At 34.2% G+C, this 24,426-nt stretch overlaps 1 protein-coding gene across 8 annotated transcripts in view; it reads right to left on the bottom strand.

Moving 5' to 3' along the window:
- The window catches only part of DENND1A (DENN domain containing 1A), a 220,941-nt gene that overhangs the window by 104,139 nt on the left and 92,376 nt on the right, over window positions 1-24,426 (bottom strand). For all 8 annotated transcript variants that reach the window (XM_062590924.1, XM_062590923.1, XM_062590925.1 and 5 more), the window contains 5 exons: window positions 21,537-21,606; window positions 20,848-20,928; window positions 18,360-18,413; window positions 12,015-12,125; window positions 1,994-2,094 (listed from right to left, as the gene is read on the bottom strand). In XM_062590924.1, coding sequence (XP_062446908.1) covers window positions 1,994-2,094; window positions 12,015-12,125; window positions 18,360-18,413; window positions 20,848-20,928; window positions 21,537-21,606 — 417 coding nt within the window. The remainder of the gene's footprint in view (window positions 1-1,993; window positions 2,095-12,014; window positions 12,126-18,359; window positions 18,414-20,847; window positions 20,929-21,536; window positions 21,607-24,426) is intronic.

A 24,426-nucleotide genomic window follows, 5' to 3' on the forward strand; every position in this document is an offset into this window, starting at 1 on the left:
TTTTTGCACACCTCTGCTCCCAACTGTGGGATCTGGACGTAGCCCCTTTTAACATGTCTTTGTCAGAAAGTCGATGAATACCTAATCTTCAAACCCAGCGTAAAAGCCTCTTGTGGTCCACACTATTGTCCTGGAAACTCCTAGCAGCATGTACCTGAAGCCAAAACTGGCAGCAGCAGCCTTCATGTGTTAATTACACAGGCGAAGGCCATTATGCACCGAGAGGGCACCTGCTGGCAGTGAGAATGACTCAAATCTGCCCTTCCCGGGCTGTGAGTAAATTGAAGGTTCATTTCTGCAGGAGATAATAGTTTTTAGATTCTGTTCTGTGTATCCTCAACATAGGCATATACTTAACGTTTAAATCATTTGCAAAGAACATGCTTCCTTTAAATCTACACATTTCAGCTCCTAGCTCCTCACTTAAAAACGCTAGTTTTCCCCACTGGTTACCCAGAAGTGCCGCAGAAACTCTTGCCTAATGTCGCACAATCATACCATGAAGTTATTAGCAAAGATGCCAGGTTTATGATAATTATGGACACTGATTGAAATGACTGAATTTGAAGCAATGGAATTAAAATTTGATGAGATTATTCGTCTTCTTGGCAGAAGTCTATTTAATAGTTGTGTTAGGCAAGCGATCAAATATACATACTGACACCTGTTATTGCACTACAAAAACAGGGTAAATCATGTAATATCTGATGCATTATTTAAAGTTTTATTTACAACAGTGTTCGTTAAAAGCCTTCTAAACACTTATTATGTGGTACGATGCTCATGTTACAGCTGCGCAATGTAACTTTTCCATGCACTTTCCTTCGGGATGTTCACATACATTGTTATATATAAATAACCTATTACCAAGCAAATATCATTTCAAATTAAAAATATGTCAGAGTAGAGACTGGCTTTTGAAAGAGTGACACATTCTACCTGGTACTGTGATGATCTGGTTACTAGTGTGAAATTGTGCTAATAGGAACATTCCTTAATTCACACTTCTCTCTAATGCCACAGTGATTATGATCTTTGGTTTTCATCATTCTAACTACTCAAAAATTGGCAGCAACTCTTTTGGATCCCACTATTAGGGTTAAGAAAACTTAACTACGCTTGCTTAAATAAATAAATAAATAAATATCTTTGAAATCTGTAAATCTGAGCTCTTCAATTTCACTAGAGGGAAGCAACGAAAAGCTGAAAAGGGAAGGACGGCATGAAATCATATAGTAAATCTTATGAACAGTAGCAGTCTTAAAACACAAATACAAACCAAAAAAACCTTATAAGAGCCATACTTAAAATATAGTATAGTACGCAAATACGTGATTTACATATGTGGAAGGGAGATAAATTAAGATTTCACAAAAAACCTGCTTCCTGCCTTTGGTAAGTTTAAGTCTTTTCTTTTTCCTTTTTTTTTTTTTTTTTTTTGAATGGGGACTTATTAAATAAACAGGAGAAGGGATATGTTTCTGTTTCAAATCATGTCCCATCATGCACTAAGCACCTCAGTCCATTAGAAAAAATACTGGTAATCTCCATGCTCTTTGGACTTACCATCAGATATTCATTGCAGAATAATCATAGCCTCCTTGCCTCACATCATTATGCTATTAATACCCTCCCCATCTCCCCAAGTAACAGTTCAGGAAAGTAGGAGGAAAAAGCAAAAAACAAAAAAAAGTGTACCATTCCCATTATATCTTCTACTGTCGGAGTTTTAATTCAAATTTTAACATTAAACAGATATGCTGATAACATATTTTAAATATAATACGTAAAAATAGTAACACCCAGAAGTATCTCAAGATACTGGCACCATCACATCATGCTTTGAAAATAATATTTTTCACTTACTAGGTTGGTCACTTCCTTAATACACATATGTATTTTTAGAGTAACAGTTGCCTTATAAGAGCACTTAAGACTTACAATTCAGAAATGTGAAAACTGTTGTGTATCTAAGTGATATATATAGCCTTACCAGCAGTAGTCCAATAGATGCGGGGGCAGAACAGGAATGTAAACATGTTGCCAGAACATTGGGTAGAGCATAGCTGCAGACCCATGAATGCAGGCAGTTAACTGGAAAACACAAATGAAAACAAGATCATAAATAAGACAAAACCTAAATTTAAAAAGCTGAAGTTAGAAGAAAAAAAAGAAAGTATCAATTTTGCTTTTGTAACAACATATGTTTCATATGTTATCACATAATATACAGTGCTCTTGTTAATAAATAAATAAATAAATAAAGCGTGCTGGTGGGTGAAGCATGACTGGTTTCCAGTGGTTGCATTTGACTTAGTTTGTTAACAGCTGAGAGCACAATTTATTCGACAAGCAAAATCTGCAATGGACACCCAGTGTTCTACATAGCAAGAGGAAGAAGGAAATGACAGCACAAAGGGAAGAAACAAAAAATACTAAAGGCAAAATCCCCTGATCCTGGCAATTATCATCCACCAAATATCACAAAATTGTATTGAAATTGTAACAAACTGTAAAAAAAATAAAGCTCAGAAAAGGGATTTTTATCTAACCGCACTTCATCAGTCATTTGGTTTACTGACTTTCTCAGTCATATTTTAAAAGAACTTGCTCAGAATAGCTTTAATGTTGGCAGGTACTGAACTAAGATCACAAATAACAAACAAGTGCCAGTTAAGTTATGGGAGATTCCTCATAGAACTTTAGGGGAATTATCAGTCTCAGGTCTTGTTGCAAACCATCATTAATAATTTGGAAAAGAAGATAAGTTATTTGTCATATTTGCTATTAAAAATGGCAAGGCAGTAATCCCCAATAAGGTAATCTCTATAAAAGCATTAGTCAAAATACCATATGAACTATGTATAAATGAGTCACAGACACACACACAAATAGCAAAAGAATCACCCCCAAGACAGCAAAATAAACAACAGAAGAACAGACATATCATATAAACGGGCACACACATGAAAAGATTAACAGGTGTCAGGTAACCAAACCCACCTGACAATATTTTGCAGTTGGAGTGTCTTTCGAACTCAAAAGGTACCAGCAAAAATACTGCAAAGTGTTTCTCTTACGAAAAATACTTCAAAAACAATACTCAATGAAAGTTTTCTGGTTATTTGATGGTACAGAAAAGGAAAAAATAATAGAAAGGATGACTTCAAATATAAACTATGAGAGAGAATATTGCTTTCAAATACATAAAAGACAAATTCTAAAGGAATGAAATCCTTGCAGTGGCCCAAAGTTGTAGCAAGAGTTAAGTAAATTAGCAAAGACGTAACTTACGACATTCATCACAGATTCAGTCAGATGTGGCATAACTTTAAAAAGATAGAGGATTATTATTATTATTCATTTCCTTTTACACAGGCTACTGAATTAGATACCACTTGATAGAGAACCTAGGACTGATAAAGAAAATTGTCTAGATGAGCTAGTAAGTTTTCATTTCAAGTGTAAAAAGTTATGTAAAGGTTTGTACTACTACTGTCTCTTAGGGCTGCCATGCTACAGAAAATCAATTATAAGCTCTGAATCTCATTTGGCTTATATTTAATAGCAAAGTCCTTATGTAATTATTTCAATAAAAGTTCTGATGGCTATAATACATGCATATCTTTTCTTCTGTAGTTAAAATAACCTGGTTTTCCAAATAAAATGCAAAAAGACTGAAGATGGGCACCATACCTTATGTATTATTTGCTTCTGAACAAAACAAGTCTGCATAACCAACAAGAATTGAAACATTTAAAAAGGAGGAGGGAGAGAGAAGAGAGAGAAAAGAAGGGAGAGTAACAGAGGTTCTCTGCACTGTAGTGCAGAGGAGACCTACAGCGAAGTATGAGCTTCATAAGCAAGTTACTTCTCAGTGGCAAGAAAGTGACTATAAAAAATGAATAGAAATAGATTTTTTTTTTTTTTTTTTTTTTACAATTTACAGTACAATATATATTTTTTTAAAAATCACTAAGAAGCCAAGACCCTACATGCCAAGTATAAACCCTCAGAGGACTTTAATGGCAAAAAATTCAGAAGGAAAAAGACTCTGAATTGAAAAGTCGGAATTTTGAGCTCTAACTTGTAGAGAGCTGAGAGATGGTAGAACACTTGGTATTAATTTTATAATAATTCTTCCAGCATCTATGTTATCCTTCCCTGATGATCAAAACGTAACATACACACACTCATTCATACTTCTGGTGCCACTAAGGTATCTGAATAATAAAAGCTCATTACTGTGAGAGTAAGGTTTTCTTTCAAAAATGCAAGAAAACGAAAGCTTAATTTAGCAGTCTCTAAGGATTTGGAAGGTAAGTCCAGATGCCTGACCAAGGCACTTGGATAAGGAAATTCTGTCAGAAATGGAAAACAGGTTTTTCAGAAACACTGATGCTTAAATAGTAACTAAAGATGCAGCTAATTTGCAGATTTCTAGTATTTCTTTGGCTGTTTTAGATAATAGAAGGAAATTTCATTATATATTTTTATTTCTGAATTCAAATTAGGAACCATAATTACCACACTTAAAAAAAAAACCCATGAAATTAAATATTTCAATTTGATTCAAGCTTTCACCCGGGGCTAGTTCATCTTTGTTGAATCCTATGTGCCTACTTTCACTTACAGGCCACAAAGAAAGAATGGTTTCACAAAGACTGATATAAAGACTTATTTCATGTTCCTAAACACTAAGCTGAATCTATTAAAAAAATTACCAACAGTTAAGGGAATATCTTCAAACTGAAGCATAGGGTTTTAACACTGAATCCTAATAGCAAGGATTACAAAATTAACATATCATACAATAAACTAACATTCTATTAGTATCAATTTGTAATGGAAAATGTATTAATCGAAATAATAAAAGCTTACTGTTGATTTTATTTACAATTACTTTAATCCCTTTTTGTAGGTATAAGAGAATGATTTTCTTGGAAGGAAGGACTGTTTTCATCAATATGTAACCTTTCATGTAATAAAAATGGAACAGAGCATATCTTCAGATAATTGTAATGTATTAATAGTTCATGTAACCTTTAGTACCTTGCAAAGTTTAGTGTGAGGACAGTTAAGTCACTCATCACTGGTGAAACTGAGCTTTCGAAATGTCACATCTTATCACTGACTACAGATATAATAGCTGTATGGACATATTTCTATTCAGTCTGGAGAATAACAGCATTTAGTCCATGGTCAGGAAAACGCACATTTCAGATTGATGACAACTTTACATCTAGGAAAAAAAAAACCTTAAAATTTCAATTAAACATCTCTGCAGAAGATATTTTAACCACACAAAATTAAAAGGCATAAAATAAAACAAATGATTTTTCCTTTTTTATAATCTTTTCAATAATCTGTGTGAAATCTGTTACAAAATATTCTATTTTTCATAATATCTGCACAAACTCTTATGGAAATAAAAGTCTGTACAATATTAGAAATTGCAGGCACACACACAATATCTATGCATTATTTTAAAAGAAAATCTACAAATGAAAGTTGTACGTCAAATTGAATTAGCTTTAGAATTGTATACACAAATATACTACAGATCTAAATGCAAAAACAAAGATCCTATCAAAATCACAATTACTAGGAAAATAAGTTCGTATATGCAAAGTTTTGCCTAAGGTTATTAACAGACACGAATATTCATCAATCCAGTGTAATGCCTTCCAAAAAGATTTTTTTCTCATCTGTTCTAATATCCAATCATGTAAATAAACTGGCTTCTGATACAGAACTTACACTTCTAAACAGATAAATACCTTATTCTGTGTCACGATATAGGATCCAGCTATGTCCTCTCCATAGCATTTTCACTGATGATTTGTCAATTACAGAGGCCTTTAATGCACGTTTTGCAGTTACTTTCTTTGACAATGCATAGCTCTTTTTTGTCTGTATATTTTCCAAAATCACTGTCTTACTGTTTTGCTGTCACCTTTGCTTCCTATTCATCACCTGCAGACCTTCAAATGCAGCTGGGGAGTTTCAGTTCTCTTGCCACTATATCTGTTTAATAATGGTTTCAAGCTCCAATCATCTCTATCAACTAATCATTGATAACCTAAGAACAAGAATGGCCTACTAGTCTAGAAAAAAATCTCTTGTCACCCAGTGTTCTATCCAACATGGTCAACACAAATTACTAAAATCACTGCTTGATTCATTCATTGATATAATTGATATTTCCTTTGTATATTTTTCAATTTCCAGCAACTGGCAGCTCAGGCTTCATGTGCCAGTGAATTCAGTAAATGGAAGTGTTGCCCCTTCTTTTAAGGTTGTTTCATCATGATTTTAATGGGTGCTCTGAATTTTAACATTTTGAGACAATAAATAGAAAAAAAAATCATCTCCTTGTCATCTTCTTTAGGCCACATGTGATTTTCTCTATATATTTCTTAAGAGAAAGGTAGAGACATTCCCTTTCTATTTTTGCTGGGCTGATTAAAGAACCCTACTCTACTCACGTTTTTCTAATTCAGAAACTATTTCATATGTATGCTTGTTCTTGTTACCCTTCTTTGTATTTTTCACTGCTCTGTTTTATCACTTTTGAGTTGGCAAGAATGAGAACTCATACAATATTCACAATGTGGGTAAACCATGAACATACTGAGTGGCACAACACCCTCTTTTCTGCTCTCTATTCCCATTGTAATAGTTTCTTTGCTTTTAAGCTACTGAATATCAAGCTGGCATTTCCATTGATCTCTACTCCAGTATCTCTTTTCTGAGCAGTAATAACTACTTTAGAGATCATGATTGCTCATATATTTCTCCTGTAAGTAGTATTTTATATTTATCAATGTTATGCAATAAAATCACTCTCACACAGTTTTCTCCCCTTTTTATAAATGGGTTTCCATGAGGACATTTAATAGGTTCGAGTATAGACCACTGGTCTCAGTGGTCTCACTGCTGGACTCCTTAGCGACTTCCACCATTAGGAAAACCAATCATTTTAATTATCTTTTTTAATAATGAGTCAGCTGTCTACCCATAAGACGATCTCTCTCTCCTATGTCATGGAAATCTCTATAATATCCATCAAGGAATTAAACATTGTTGAATCTTACCTAGATTTTGAAAAGACTTATCTTGATCATATCTCCCTTGCTCTCACTGCTCTGAAGAACTTTTATGATTTGAATCATGAATTTCTTTTGCAAAGGTCATATTTACTCTTCCACAATATACATTATTTATGCATTCTGTAGCTCTATTCTTTATTATGACAGGTTCCAAATTTTTTTTCATTGAAATATTGCTCAAAGAACTGTAGTTTCTTTAAGGGAAACTGCTCTCATATTCATCCTTCAAACCCAAATATAAATTTCTAAAATCAGATCCTGTTCTTCAGACTCATGTCTCTTCTCATATTTCATTTTCTAGAATCTATTTTGATCTCACTTTCTTCAGATTTCAGTATCTGCATTTTGATGTGCAGTAATGATGCTTCCCTACATATAAAGCTGCTCACTTACTCTATCGTTGTCCCACTTACTAGAACTGCAAATAAAGTTGTGTGAATTCATGGTTTCTGTCTTGCATATTACATCCACCTCTAGATCATGTTCCCTACCATTACCCTACTGTATTGAATCACATCTAATTCTGCAAAGCATTTTCTTGAATTACTGACCATCATCTGCACAAATAGTGCTATTTCATTTGTTGCCCGTGATAGTAGAGGATTGAACTCAGTAATCCAAGGAGGCCCTTTCCAAATCTGTGTTCCCTGGGTTTTAAAACTCAGCAACAAAAGATTAAACAGACATAATGCTCAACACTGCAGACATCTGAGCAGAAGCTGTCACTTATTTTTGAGATGTACTCCCACCTTGCTGTCTGGCATGAATTCAAAAAACATACTACCATAGGTAAGCACCAAGTACTGTCCTTCAACTCTGCCAAGATAAGGGCTCATAAAAAAGAAATAGCATATTTGCTGGAGACCTCACCTGATTAGCGATTGCTATACAGAAAACAAGCACTTAATAATAAGGCAGCCTGAGAAATGCCCAACTGTCAAAACTACAGGAATCCAGCATTTTGAAATAAGATCAGTTCCACTATCTCAGCTTCCTGCAGCTGTTACTAGAGAATGTAAAAATATAGCTATTTTTAAAAGACATTCATTAACTAATTCACTTCTTGCAGTTTTAATATTTAATACTCTGAAAAGATTTATTTGAGCAAATTAATCAATGGACTTCTGTCACATGTATAAAAATTATAAAATTATGTTGAATTATGACAGGCCATTTTCCAGTGTACTTTCCTCTCTTTCTACTGATGAATATACACTGTACAGTTTTGCAGTTCCAGTACAAGGCTGGAAATGTGCAATGTACACTGGAAGGAACAGGCTACCTTTTAGGTTTTTGTAATGTCGTTCTTCTGCATTGCTCAGAACTAAAAACCAGACAGACAGTATATGACCGTGCTCCGTAAGAACTAAGTAAGGAAAGCAGAACTATTCTAAAGACTGTATATGAAGGTCAAGACTGATCCTGGCAGAAGTTCATAAGGATAGCAAGAGACTTCTGGGGAAGGAAAAATTAGTGCCTAAGAAAAGGTGGCTTTAAGACTGCTAACGAGAATAGTGCAAGCTAGTGCTACCTTTGGCAAGTGTTATTAATCATATACCGTAATTTCCTAAATCCCACCATTTTTTTTATGCTTAGAGCCCTGAACTATGTCAGAAATCATTTAGAGAATAAGAGTTTGCATATCTGCGCATTTCATGAAACGGGAAGCCGTCAACTTCCAAGAACAAAAAAATATCCATGCCAGAATAGCATTTCTTGCTCTAGACTAATAACTATAAAATAATAGAAAAATAACAGAGATATTCATCTCAGTAAGATGAAAACAAAAAAGCATCATAAAATTCACAGATAAAATTTTTTGAGAGCTATCAGGCTTCTTTTAAGCAACCTTTCTCCACTGACAAACAATCTGCTGCACCCATTATCAAAAATAATTAATATACCTTTTCCAGACCAGGCTGCAAGGGCAAGTCATGATGGAAGAGAAAATACTGGACACAAGGAAAACTCTTCTGTTTCATTTTTGCAACAGCATGTATCCACCAGCAGGTGGTCTTTTGCCAAGCACAGTTTTTTTTAATACATTCTGGTTCACATTTGGCTTTGCACAAAGAGTTAGATCACAGAATACTCAAAAAAAATTGTTTTAACATTTTGAGAAATTACTTGAGTTGCCATTTGTAGGCGGGGGGGGGGAGGGGGAAGTCCCCCAAAACACACATAGTAAGTAGTACATGGGTTCAGTACATACTGTTTATAAAAATAGCTAGTAAACACAATCACTTTCAGATACCTCTAAATCTTATTCAACATAACCATACTAAAAATTCTTCTAATCAAAATTTAAATTTGATAAAATTTATTACAGCGTAGGATTCATTCTACCATGAAAGACTTTTCTAGCAGTGCTGTTTAATTTTCTCTTTCCTACTTGATATTATATTTAAGCCTTAAGTGTGAAGTGTGCCATGTCTCTCAAAGTGAAAAGAAATTATACAGGTCCTTCTACTTTTTTGTTAAAAATAAAAAAATAAAAAACAAGCAGAAAAGCCCCATCCCTCCCTCCCTCCCCCCCAATCCTAACTATACTCGGAGAATCCTTCGCTTGGTACATTTCCAGTTACAAGGTCTTGGCTTCCGCTGAGCACAGTTTGAAATAAAATAATGCAGCTTGTTCCTGCTGCTGGAACATGCAGAGCAGAGCGTGCAGGCAAGGAATCACTGGCTCCAGCCCAACACTTCAAACCTGTCTTACACTGTCACTCCAGTCTTGGAGCAGTTTATATACGAAGTTGTAAGATAAGAACACACAGTATGAATACCCCTCCCCACAAAAGAACCAGACAAACTTTTATCTTGGACAGAGGCAAAGGAAGAGGAATAGCAGAAAGACAGGAAAGAAAACACAACCCTACTCGTGAAATGGCTCATTAAGGAAGGCAAAGTGACAGGTATGTAATTCTTCTTCCCATGCTCTGTTACAGAGGGAGATATTAAACCAACAAAACACAGACATTTTGAAATGCTTTGGTTAGCCATTCTCCTCTTTCCTTTTCTGTGATAATTTACATTATTTTCATTCTTCATGTTTCTGAAATAAATACATCTCTTTTATATTTTATTTACTTCCCAGGAGGGGATGTATTTTTGTTTATTTTAGTAGAGAGAACCATACTACTCGGTAGATACAAAGGTTAAGAGTTTGTACTTTACAAGAGTTTTCTACCATATTAAACTTCATAGTACTTAAATTCCATTAGTTATATATGGGACTTGATTATAAACATTCAATAATTATTGGTATTTCCATGAGGTTATTCTAAATATCCCAGTTTTACTTACCTTTCAAAATTATATTGAAATAGTTATTCTGAGATTGAGTATGAAGACTTATTCTCTTTCCTTTTCTTACTTTGTATTAACAATTATTCTTTCGTGCTTTTCATGTATAGTATTTTAGCCTTCAATATTTTCTTGCAATTCCAAGCAGTTATAATCTCAAACACAAAGCAGGTCTGGGTCATACAGTAAGAGGCCAGATAATAGTACACAAAATGGAAAAGGAAGCTTGTATATTGGAAGGGATTGTCCAAGTACTTAGTCCATAGCACTAGAAAGTAACATTTATTAAACCATCTTATATTTGTTATTCATAAAGGAAAGCAATCAATACCCATTTACAGAGCCAACATAATGAAAACTTAACATTCTCTTCTGCAAAGAAATCACAATCTTATTGACTGATAAACTTTGAAATGCATAACACAAAACTCTGAACTAAATCAAGTTGTGTATTTGGTTTTGATGTACAGCCATTTTTAGAAGAGAGTACTCTAGTGTTCAGTAGCTTTCATCTTCCAGGTCTTTGATGGAGGCTAAGAACCATTAAGACTACACCTTATCAAACAAAATTGCAAAAAGTCTGGTTTGTCAATGTATTTCAGCCAACTATTCAGGTCCATGCAGAGGAGGTCACTAAAAGATCCATCTGATAGTATCATTTATCTATTTTTTTTTCTGTTAAGTATTTTTATGAAAAAGGAACTTCACTATGGCATAACATGTACACAACATCTGTATCCAAAACAAACAAAAAATCCTTTTTCATTTAAACATTTGAGATAAATAGAACTTCAGCAAAAAAAAAAAAAAACAACAAAAAAAACCCAAAAAACTCATAGATTAGTTGAGGTTCGAAGGGAACTATGAAGACCATCAAATCCAAATTCCCTGCTCAAGCATGGTCAACTGGAGTTGGTTGCTCAGGGCCCTGACCAGTTGGGTTTTGAGTATCTCCAAGGACGGCGACTCTACAACCTCTCTGGGCAACTCATTCAAGTATTTGACCACCATCCCAGTAAAAAAGCTTCCTCTTAAGTTAAAGCAGAATTTGCTGTATTCCAGTTTGTGCCCATTACCTCTTGTTCTCTCACTGGGTGCCACTAGGATGAATATGTCTACATCTTCTGTACTCACTGCATACTTTTTGCAGGGCAAGAACGTTCATGTATTTTTTGTTTTTATATATTTTTTAAAATAGAGATTTTTCTACAGCAAACAAATTCAAATATTCTGAATGGCTAGTAACTCATCAATGTGCACTTATGTATTTTTTCTGAAACTATTACTCATAATTATTATTAATTATTAATTATAATTAAATGTATTGGCATGGAGTTTTGAAGAAAGATTATGGTTATTTCTAACTACGAAAGCAGGGTTTCATCTCTGCTAAGTCTTTCACCAAGTAAAGAACTTGTTACGACTTTCTGGATATTCACTCATATAGGAAGTCCAACTTCAGTACCATATTCTATTATTTTTTTACAAAGTTTTAAACCTTTTTCTTCAAATTCTTGAAACTTTACAGAATTTCCTATATACGATTGTCATTTTTAAAAAATACTGTGATTAGAAGAAATTATTCTGCTGTTTACTTACAGTGCTCAGCTTACTACAACAAATGAGGATGCGGCGTTCATATAGCATACTGGCATAGAGATGCAGCATGTTGTTGACATCAACTGCTACAAAATACTCTGTTAGATTTCTCTAGGAGAGATAAAAATAATTTCTGATTAATAATATTACAAAAACAAGACTCCTAAAGTAAAAATAAGATTTCATTCTTCTATTATGCTACATCCAATACATGATTTAAAGAAAGAAAACAACAGGTCAGGTCATCTTGTGCCAGAGGGCATTTTAATTGCAGTATCTTTCCCCTGACCTTTGGACGGGTTAGGCATTGGGTTAGCAAGACTGATGATGTTTCATACACAACTTTAAAACGAGATATTTCTCTGAGAAAAATATAGAAACGTCAAAACTCCCTAGGATAAAGCACAAAAATATCTTGCAACCTAATAGTAAAAACAGCTGTCCTAACGGAGGCTTCTTATTTAACAAATTCAGATATATTAACGACACAAAACCAAGCATTTTACCCCAGAACAAATCTGATCATTGGAAATACACATGGGCATTTAACACATAGGCTAAAAACAGTTACACAAGTCTTCTGAACTCCTCACTTTGTATCTTCAGACAATCTTTTGCCCTCGGTTGAAGACAGAAAGCATCTCCTCAGGCAGCTGCGGAAACTGCAGGAGGAGACAGAATTTTCTTTCTATCTCTCTCTGAAAGTTTCAGTACACGTCCACCGCCAACGAAGAGGCAGAATTCAAACACCCAATTTCCTCTGCATGTTCATCAATATGTTTACACAGTATAAAGAAAAATATAGTTAGAAAAACATTGTAAGCAAAGCTCATTTGCAGACTGTCTTTATAGACAAACCAAGACACAAGGAAATAAAGTTGCTGAATCTGTGTATACACTTTATGAGCAACACAGGTTACTTTCATGCTGTGGTTGCTCAGAATATTAACAAATAACTATGCACAAATCATTGTAAATACCTGAAATCCAAAAAAAACAAAACAGAGCAAACTATACAAGCTCTTATGGCCCCTCTATACCCAACCTACAGGATATCCAGTCAGTCAGCAACACTGTCCACTCATCCGCATCAATGCACCTGCCCTGCAGCATGCTGTAGTGGCACAAATCATGTATTATTTGCCTAAAAATTATGATGTTTTCTAATAAGTAACAGAATGAAAACTTTGGAATGTGTTTGTAAGATCTTTTTGCACAAAACTAAAAGTTTACTGTGTAGATAGCTTGACCAAAATATATTATGTTCTTGTAGAAAGAGGCTTTTACAGTGCGAGGCAAACAGAAAAGGGTCTCTCATTTGTAGAAGGGTATTTTTACATCTTTAGACACAGAACTTGGGGAAAAAAAAAGTTTGGAAAGGTTAATACATCCAAAAATGCTGAATTAGGCAATTTGTTCCAAATGCTTCTTATGGATGTAAAAGGACTGCTATACAGTAAAGACAGTCTTATACAAAAGGCACACACGAAAGCAGAATTAGATTAGTCATGAATTCAAGTGCAATCTTAATCATCATTAAATAAAAAAGCACAGAAAAGCAAAAAGCAAATATGATTTAGAATCTTAAAGCAGCTCAACAAAGCCCATTAGCACTTCTGACAGATCCAAAGATAACTCTAAAACCACCAATACTTGGCCTGAAAAGTCTGCCAAGATGTTTCATACTGTGCAAAAATATGTTCCACAGCTTGCCATCCAAACATAAAGAAAGAACTAAAGAAAAATTAAAGGTTGTATTTGGAAGACTTCTGTACTAGTAAGAAGATAGACAGATGAAAAATAAGCTCATTATGGTAAGCTTCAAACACATTAATATAAAATAATCGTTCAGGTGTTTGTTATAGAAAAACTATAGCCAGAGACAGGTATGTTCTAAAAGAAAGAAAACAGCCAACACATTTTGCCAAAAGCCTATTAAACTATCACGTACTTTTCCTGTATTTCTCATCCCATCTGTGCTGATTAGCATGATATTTGTGTCTAAACAGAAGCTGTCTTCTCTAAGGCTCTTCTTCCCTCTCTCACTCATCTTTCCACGATGCCAAAACACATGATGACACAATTACTGCAAATGATTTGAGTTAAAAGAATTTCCAGGTAGCACTCAAATTAGGGGCATTACAAAAGGAGTAGATAATCCCTACATTCTGTCTGAAGATGTAGATATGTTTCTGGGTATATATGTTTATAAGGAAAAAGTATCAACTAGTGAGAAGACAGAGACAGGGACTTGATATGCAATTACTCTTTCATCAAGTTTATTCAAGTGATATAGTGGCTTTGACAAACAAATGTACTTTCAGATGGAAAGATTTGTAAGGTTTTAGTCTTCTTTGCTCTCAGAAATTTGCAAATAACACCTGTGAAGCATGTGGGTTGCATGGTAATGTATTGATACTAAGGAAATTCACGTGTTAGTTCTAAGCTTTATTTATAAGAAAGCTGTCATCCTTGAAGATGAATTTGGGACTTACACATGTATTTTGAAAGATATGTCTCATAAGTGACAAAACCATGAATGAGTTAAATAAATACAAGTGAAAGCGTTCCAATTTGCAGTATAATTGTTGTACATCTTGTTTTCTAGGATTTAAGGCTCTCTTGGGACAGCAGAATAGGGACTTTCAAAATAAAATAGGGGAACTGGTTATCTGCCTTCCTCTCAAAGCTCAGTAAGAGTGGCTACAAAATTCCCTTATACTCCTATACTCTTTCTCAAATCAACTGTTTATTTAATCATTTGCTATTTAATAACCATAAATGCACATGCACTTTTCATTAACTTTTGAGATGAAAAACACTCATTTGCTTCTCTTCCTCCATCATATAATGACAAACTCATTTAAAGAACAATACGCTTTAGCAACTGGCCTAAATATAGAAACAAAAATTTGCTGAGAGGAAAAAAAAAACGAAGGAGCAGAAGTAAGAAAAGACTATGATGAGTGAAAAGACAGCTACTTTGAAAAGTGAGATTGAAGAGCACAAACATAACACCACCAAAAAAAAATTCATCATATCAGACTGCTAAATTACCTGATATTTTCAAAATGCAACAGATAGCTTACTATGAAATTTATAGACATGCACTATTTCCTGCAAAGATCCAAGCTGTTTATTTCTGAATTGACAATGCATTTACAAATCCTTCACATAACTTAAGAACTCTTTTGAAAAATTGAATTCTTAGTTGTTATATACAACTGTGCACACTAAATTATTCTATGGATCATTAACCATTTTGGTCTGACATACAGCCAGATAATTTCAAGTTTGTTAACATTTTAAGTAGAATTCCGTGCAGTTCTCCATTAATCATTACACACAACTTCGAAGTTTGACACTATTAAAACCTTTGCTAATACAGGTTTTAAAATGTAATTGCTGGTAAGATATACAGTAATTTTGAATAAGCAGGCCAATCGATTAAAATCCATGAAGAATTATGTTCATATAATGTGTTTGTATCATTCTCTAATATGCTGCAGTTCTACACGAAAGTTGCACTGACAGATAGATAAAATATTCATGATGAATTATGCAATGCTATTCATTAAAGAAAAAAAAGAAAAACACAACAGTAAATACCTGGAAAATGTAGGGCAGTCAGTGGCAGTAACAGTTAGATCAAAGGACTACATTTTTAATATTTTTCTTTCTTACACTGAGGCCTATGTTTTTAAACGTGCATACGCATTTATGGGACTATGTTTATGGGAGGAAATGTTCTCCCACTTCTCTTCGCAGAGGTACTCTGTTCCCCCCGGACACGGTGCTGCGAGCCCGCCCTTTTCCACAGCCCCGCTGCACAGGATGGTCCCCTCTGAGGCACGTCAGCACCACTCCGTGGTTCAGAGAGGACGCTTTGTAGCATCACGAGGCACTCCTTCCCTTGAAGGCTGAACATTCAGCTTTCAAAGGGCTTCCAACTCCTTCTGGCCCAAGGCCTCGGCTTTTGTAACAGCCTTTGATTCATGAGTGTTCATCCTGTCTCCTGCTCAAATGTTTTGGGAAGCTGACTCATACCTTCAAATATAAGCCAACATCACTGGCAGATGTAACCAACATGAATACAACTATACTTTCTGAAGTATTCAGCACATAGTGTATATATTCTTAAGCTGTTCTATATCAGTTAAAGATTTACTTTTAATCTCTGCCACTGACTCCCTACCATTACTAGTTCATTTCTCTTTATCCTACAATTTAGTAGCCTGTAAAATGAAAACAAACTTCCTTGCTTGCTTTTATGATGATTTGAGGCTTATCAAACAACAATTGTTAGAAAATTTGAGATGATTATCATAGAAGAGATTAGCATAAAATATTACCCCATTAACAAATAACTTCATGTCTGTGTTAAGATAGTATATATACCAGACTGATAGCTGTTTTAGCTTCAGAAACTGACTCCTGAATTAATCCTAATGTATCATAATTCTAAAAAAAAAAAAAAAAACAAAAAACAAAAAAAACAAAAAAAACAAAAAACAAACAAACAAACAAACAAACAAACAAAAAAACACCCTTAGAGAAAAAAAGAACTTCTATTAAATTTACTGACAGGATATGAGTCAGTATGAAAATCACCCACAAATAGAATGGAGTGCTGTGATTATTCACTTCTTTTTTAAACTATAATAAATGGAGGTATATGGTACTAAGGCAGACCTCAAAATGTTCAAGCAAGAAGACTTGTAATGTCAAGGCAAAAAAATACACTTGAAAGACATAGAAGGCGCATATTAAACAATATTCAAGAGAATCAACTGCCAGTATTGTCTCCCCACAGAACTGTCATCTGGTTAGAAATCTGAGGCATGCTAAAACACACACAGGGCAACTTTACGAGGCTTAAAAAGTCTCCAAAAAAAGTGTCCCTAAAGAAACTGGGCATTTTTGACGTTTTCAGAAAGCCACCTAACAAACAATTCACTTTTACTGGTCTCCTGTAGCATTCTCACAGATGAGCAGATCTGCTTTTCTTTTCTACCCACATTAAATTGTCCGTTAGTCATTTTCTAACCACAAATGCAGACTGTGAACTCTTGAATGCCACTGCATAAATATGACACAAAAGGAAAATGTAATCACAAAGAAAGAATGATGGCCTTAGCAACTGAAGCTAATAGCATACTTTAAAGGTAGCACAAAAACCTACATATCTGGCTGTTACTCTGACTCAACACAGAATATTTTGAGAAAAAAATATATGATAATGTTTGAATTCTGACAGCACCTTGGAGAACAAGGCAAGTCAGTACTGAAGTGGTATTTGATCTTTTTTAAATACTAGGAAGATAGATGTTTCACACATTGAATTCTTTAATAAAAGATATTCAGTATCAAGATTATACCTCTGGCTCAATTATTAAGTTGCCAGAACATTTTAATAATTGAAAACAAAATACTACACTGAAGTATTTTTTTAATCTGCATAAGAAAAATATTTGCTTCTTTAGCTGTGAAATTATCAACTTTCTATTTAAAACAAAAGTATTTCAGAACTCGTGAGAAGAAAACAGTGTTTTTTAAGTTAGCTCTAAAGCTGAAGTTCCTCAAAAGATTTTTCTCTCGTTTTCACAATAAAAGTCTTAGTAAAATGGATGAAATTCCTTTCTATCCAAATCTTGGATGTTTATGAAAAGTAGGATTCCGATGGCACTTGCCCAAATGGCAACCAGATCTGCTTTGGGATTACCTTAAAAAAATGCTTCATAGGTTTATTGTAGAGAGCTGATTTTCAAGCAAATTAACACCACTATTGCCTTCTTAAACTCTTTGAAATGCTGGGATGTTCCTTCTATACAGAAAGTTCCAAAATCTCTGTTCTTCCCTTACTTTGAATAGGCTGAAAGTATAATGTATAATTTCAATTTCTTCACTTGTTAGAATGAAAAAAATTACGTTAATGGTAGGTAATAATAGTAATAATAGAGTAGTAATAAATAAATGGCTTCATATGACTGACTTACAGCTAAATATTATTATTTTGTCAATCTCCCATTCTCTTCTTAATTAAAATGACATCTTAATCTGATCGTTTTACAGTAACTCTCACTTATTCTATCATTTATTTTCTTCAAACATTAAATACTATACAACTATGGGGTACCTTAAGAGGTCTGTACTCATATAGTTAGTGACAAATTATTTTTCCCATACTTACTATAAATTAACCACATAAAAATTATTTCAACATACAGTAATATTTTACAGAATCTAATGTATTAGGCATTACTAGCCCTAATGGAGGTAACAATAGTTATCTATTTTCCTGACGACATTAAAAAGAGAAAGTGCACGATCCTCCACAGTACTCACATTTTCAGGTATACTAGGAAGTTCTCTGATGTCAGGCACAGTAAAATAAGAGTGCTAAAATAGAACAGCAAATATTGATTATTTTGATATTGTCAAAGGCAATCTAAATTCACTGCTCAATATTAGTAATAGCTGTTCATCAGCTAAGCAAAAATTACCAAACTTTTTTTTTTTAATCAACTACCAATATGACTTGTTTTTCATGGATTTCAAAAGCTGCATTCTCTTCTCAGATCAGAAATGCTATATAAAATGCATTAGGATAGAAAGTATCAAATAGTCCCAAAAAGACAGATTACAAATTTTTTGTTCTTCAGAAATACTGTCATACACAGACTCAAACAATTTACAACATATGTCAAGAGAACTTCAGGGCACTCTATCGTTCAAGCCATCTTTCTACAGCCCACTGCAAGATGCATGACAGACTGTAGGGAACACAATAATATGTAGATCGTCTTCACATTTACAGCATTAAGTTTTATTAAAGACAATATTGTCATGGAAATTTACTGAAAAGTTCTTTGTAAGCTTCCCTTCCTACTTACTTGAAAAAAATACACTGAACTTCTAAATAGCTTGTATATTCTTTAAAAGAAATAATTTGAAACGATATACTGGTCTTGCAATCTAATATTCAAGCAAATTAACACCACTAATTTCTAATCCATTATACTGTTACAATTTTCAATGTCTGTATTCAAAGAAAGCAGGTTCACTCTAGTTCCCATTCTGGTAATGCAAGATTTACATGATTCTTGGTTGGGGCTTTGGGAAAAGAGAAGAGAGGATGCAACTAAACTCTTGTAAGTTGATGTTATACACAAGTTATGTTATTTGCAAATTTTTCATGATCTATTGTAGGGCTACTTATTAATTACTTGCAGAAGCTTTAAAGGCTGTTATATTTTTGGCATAGTTCAACAATTAGTCCAATTTTCTTGTATACATACATACGCACATGTACACACACATTCATATACATATAAATATATATAAAATGTATTTCAGACTTTTCAATACTTCATAAATGGTCTATAGCCTGAAATACCAAGTGGGTAAAAAAGCTACATTGCATACAGAAGCTAGACATACAACACAAATGTTTCTTTTTGATACATCACTCTTACTTTTGTTGAGAAAACGCAATGCAAAAATACAGGAATAGTATATGGAGACAACTAATATATCACAAATAGGAAAACACCTAACCCAAAAAAAGGTTTATAGACAGCCAAACTAAAATGTATAAAGACAGTATAGCAAACATAGTCCCTCAGCTGCTTTTCAGTATCCTTTCTCACTTCGTTACTCATGAAATGTCTGAGGCAAGCAGAGACTGGCAGCATTCCTTGAAACCACTGGTATGAAACAACTGGAACATCCCAAATGATCATTGACTTTTGAGATAGCTTGTCCCTTTGGTTGAAAGGGAAATGCTTTTCACAAAACAGCTAGCTTTAAAAGGACTGGGGACATTTCTACTGCCAGCTGGTGACCTAGCAAGTCCAAACAACTATTACCTGTCGACTTAACGTTAGAGGATGAAGTGATGAGAATAAATTGTTTGTTGACAAAAAATATTTTTAAAAAAGGAGTAATGGAAAAGGAAAGAGGGAAAGGAAAGCTGCAGCTACATACACCACCAGTCTTCATGTGAATTCTAAATGACTGACAACTACAGCAATATGTATTAAGTATTTTTCTCATTTCAACCTGTAACATAAGGTTGTTCTCAAAATTTAATTTGAAAACAAAAAACACAAACCACTGACTTCAACATCCTATTAATACAATTTCATCAGTAAGATTCCACATACATTTTTTCACTGTACTTTAAGTCTGTCACAAGACACACAAAAAAAAATCTTATTTTTTTAATAAGCAAAGACGTGCGAGACAAGAAGGAGGAGTCAGAAAACATTTAATAAACACTCAATACTCAAAATGCTGTTATGATAGGCATATGGCTTTTCTGTTCAGTGTTTCCCCCTTATGTACTTGCAAGGTCTAAAAATCTTAAGGGCAGACAGTAAATGTCATGTCGCTTCTTTGTGAAGTCTAGTAAGTCATAAACGATATGGTGATAAATCTCCATGGGAATACACACAATCTTCCTCCTGTCAAAGGACAGGATTTCAAAGACATATGTGGTTAAGGAAAGGGAAACAGAGGGCCCCAAATACAAAAGGGGAAGTCCATAGCAGGGGGCAGGTTTAGCTCAGTTGGTTAGAGTGTGGTGCTGCTAACACCAAGTTCGTGGGTTCCATCCCTGTATGGGCTGTGCTGAGGTTTGGACTAGATGATCTCCAGAGGTCCCTTCCAACCTTACCACTCTATGATACTCTATGATACTCTATATTCTCACAGAAAAATAACATCTATGTATCCAGTGCCAAAAAAAAGAGGACTGTTTTTGAATTTTTCTCTATTATGATATGTAATGAAAATCGAACACTATAATTTATATTTCTCTTGCTTCACTTACCACTCCAAGATGGACAGAAGTTCCTGGCTCAGGGATGGTAAGTTTATAAAGTGTTTCTAGGAGCTCACTCCTTTGACTATCCTGAAATCAGAGAAAGAAAATTAACAGCAGAATACTAAGTAGGTATTGTTATAGCAAGTCAAACTCATACGGGCAATGTTTGTGATGCCACTTGGGACTAGGGAACTTGCAGGCTTAAACAAAGATGTTAGAATGGATTTACGTATTATGCTTTGAACCTGGGGTGGGGGGAGGCGTTAGATTAGATTATGCTGTGTTAAAATATTTTGCATCAGTAAACTTAGTTCTATACTTTACATGACAAGTAAACTTGGATAAGAGATCTATCCAAGATTCAAGAAATACTGCAATACTAAAATTGCATGGATGCAATGAATATAATTCCTGTAACCAAAAAATCTGCCTAGTTGGGCAACAGTAGGGAAAATATTAACTTTTTGGAACCATAATCACTTTCTTGAACATTACCTTTTCCCAAAATATCCTAAAAATATATTTATTTCTCAAAGCAATTTGACAAGCTTCTAGATAGGCTAAATATGGTCTATGCATAAAACTGATCAATAATTCATGCAGTCGTCTCTGATACGAGACTATCCTAAAAAGTTTGTTTTTATCCTACCTCATACTGGGGCAAAGGAGAGGGGTTATGTAGTTTAAAATAGTACCTGTCCTTTTGCTGAATAATCTGCCAAGACATTGAGCAGCTTATAAAAGACTTCAAACCATGGGAGGTAACTAAAAAACAAGAAAGAAAAGGCATACTAATTAAAAATTTAACAAGTTAAATGTAAGTCCAGTCTTGATGTCCTTTACTACATAGATGCATCCTCAACAACAGCCTCCACTGGACATGATACCTTGTAAATTTGTTAGGAAAAGCACATCAGATTTTCCTTTTGAAGGACAAGACAGCCAGAAGGTTGACATATCCCTTTCACTTAAGGGCACAACTTCAGTATTCACTCCTTCCCGGAGCTTCCAGCCACACATGGGCACGAAGCATAAAAGGCAGCACTGGTTGTAAATAAATTAATTATCAGGCAGGACAATGTTGAAAATTCACAGTAATTCCTTTTCACTCTGTACACAAACACACAACCCAAAGGAAGTTTTTCACCTTTAAGATGAACGTACACAAATGTATGTATGTTCACATATTGTTGAACATTTTTAATTATAATTATTTCCCAAAGTAGATGTTTAATTATGATCTTCAATACAGCTGCTGAGGGTCTGGTAAACTGAAGAGATAGTCGTTTTGCTTTTGAATCTTGATACATCTGAATTTTTTTAATTGCATGACCAGTATCTCAATTTTTAAATAAACTGTCAGTTACAGCTGACAAATCTTATTCAGTAACCTATAACACTGCATTTAGTAAAACCCTTAGTTTGGCCAAATAGAGGTTTTATCTGAAGTAAATTTGTACTCTACTTAGCATAAGAACAAATAGTCCATATTAAAAGGCATCATCATGCTGAAAATTATGCTTTCTCTGTATCATAAATTTCCATTCCATAAAGTAAGACAGACAGCTAAGATGTTACCTTTCACTACAGGATGCTTTGCTATGATTTTGCACCATACTTTCATGGCACGGCTCTGTGTTTCAATTTCTTTTTAAATATCATCAAGGAATTTCTCCTTAGCTATAATGAACAGGATAGCTATGTGTGACACAAACTGATTCTTCTTTTAATCACAGATGCTTTATGAAGCAAATGGATGGTATTTTGATATCATTAGACAGGATTTAAAGTTTTTATAAAACATAACTATCTCCTGACAAGTATAAAGAATTCAGTGCCCCATGGTTCCTAACTGTACAGCTTTTAGTAACAAATGAAGTGAGAAGCTATATAGGAGAAAGATAAAGCAAACAGCACTCAATCTTTAACATTTGTTTGAAGAGGCTAAGTGCTACTGTAAAATGCAAGTAGCTTATCGAAATATACTGATAAGCAACTTAACTTTTCATGTTATATGACAGTATTATCATTTAAATTAATATGCTTTAGGCATCTTTACAAACTATGTATCAGAATAGAGCAGAAAGCCAGACAATTACCACTTTAAACAGCATTTAGTTTGGCATTACATTGTAAACATTCAAGAAGGATTAGTCAGAAGATAAGTTTCTTTCTTTTTGTTTAGTTAAATAAACTTCAGTAGAGTTAAAAGCCATTACAAGAGTAATAAGAAGTCTCCTCAGAACCTATCTGCTATGCAGAGATTAAAAACCTGGTAAACAAATCCTTGTAAGCCTTGCAAGGCATCTATTAAAAGAAGAGTTTGAAGATGCAAAAATAGAAAACTAAGAAGCCAGAAAACTGCCTAACAATTTAAAAATGAAAATTTATTTCAGGTAAGTATATTTAAAGTTCTATTTCATTGCCTAGGAATTTTACTAGAAAACTACATTTACAGAATTGATTACCCTTTAAAAATATTATTATGTCTAAAATGCATAGGTCAGTGTATAAGCAATAAACAAAGCAAGTTATCTCCGTTTCCAGTTTGCCAGAACTGCACCTCATGCAGAGCCCCATGTCCCGGACAGAACAGCTCCTCAGCCCTTTTTGCAAGCGCTAAAGTTTGCTTCAGTATCTGATGATAGTGTCGAGCTCTGAAACCAAACTCAGGTTGTGTTCTTTCTTCTAGGATCCACTGATTTGTCCTGTTGGGGGCTTGCTCACAGCTGAACCGTACCTCACCACAGCTTCAAAGCACTTTTCTTTATTGCCTCATTAGGGCAAACACGATAAACCCACAGGTTTAATCCATGAGAATACTCTATACAAGTTCTGTGTAGTTCCGTCACATAGCACTTAGAAAACAGCTTCTATGAATTGACTACAAAACAGTCCAGAGAAAGTCTCCTATTCACATAATATCAAAACATCAGCAAACCCTCTGTACATAAAGGGGAACATAAGCTTTTTGTTATAATTCCTTTCTCCTTATTGATTTCCCCTTCTCTATTTATTAATATCTTATAATGAATTTTGTTACTGTGTTTAACCACACTCTTCCTTATTTAATCTGTTTGCTCCTTATTTAATCTGTTTTCTCCAAACAGTGGTTTCGCATCTCAGCATAACTGCTGCTTTATCATATTTTAATAATGATTTTGCATTTCAAGCAGTCAGGCTCTACAGTTTTGAAGATGAGGAAATAAGCTCGTCTGCTACTGCGAAGCAGACCTCAACACAACACACAGGATCACATACACACACACACACGCACACAGAATCTTCATAATCCAGATCTTGCTCTACATGGGCACAAGACAAAATAACAACAGCAAAAAAGGTACAAAATCTGCTATGCTGTTTAAGTAGAAATTTTATTTTCTTTTTCTGAAAATTTGCAATACAATACAGCTTACTTTGGTATAACTTGGTAAGTCACAGCAAGGATAACTCAGTAAGTCTCAGCAAGTGTAGCCTGTAACTGGACTGAATCCAAATATCTAGTGCCTTAGGTTCACATCATATATACAAAATTATAATTCCTCATTCTACTGAGTAAAAACAAAGTTATAGCTTCATATA

Source organism: Rhea pennata, chromosome 18 (assembly GCF_028389875.1).
Source record: "Rhea pennata isolate bPtePen1 chromosome 18, bPtePen1.pri, whole genome shotgun sequence".
Taxonomy (NCBI): Eukaryota; Metazoa; Chordata; class Aves; order Rheiformes; family Rheidae; genus Rhea; species Rhea pennata.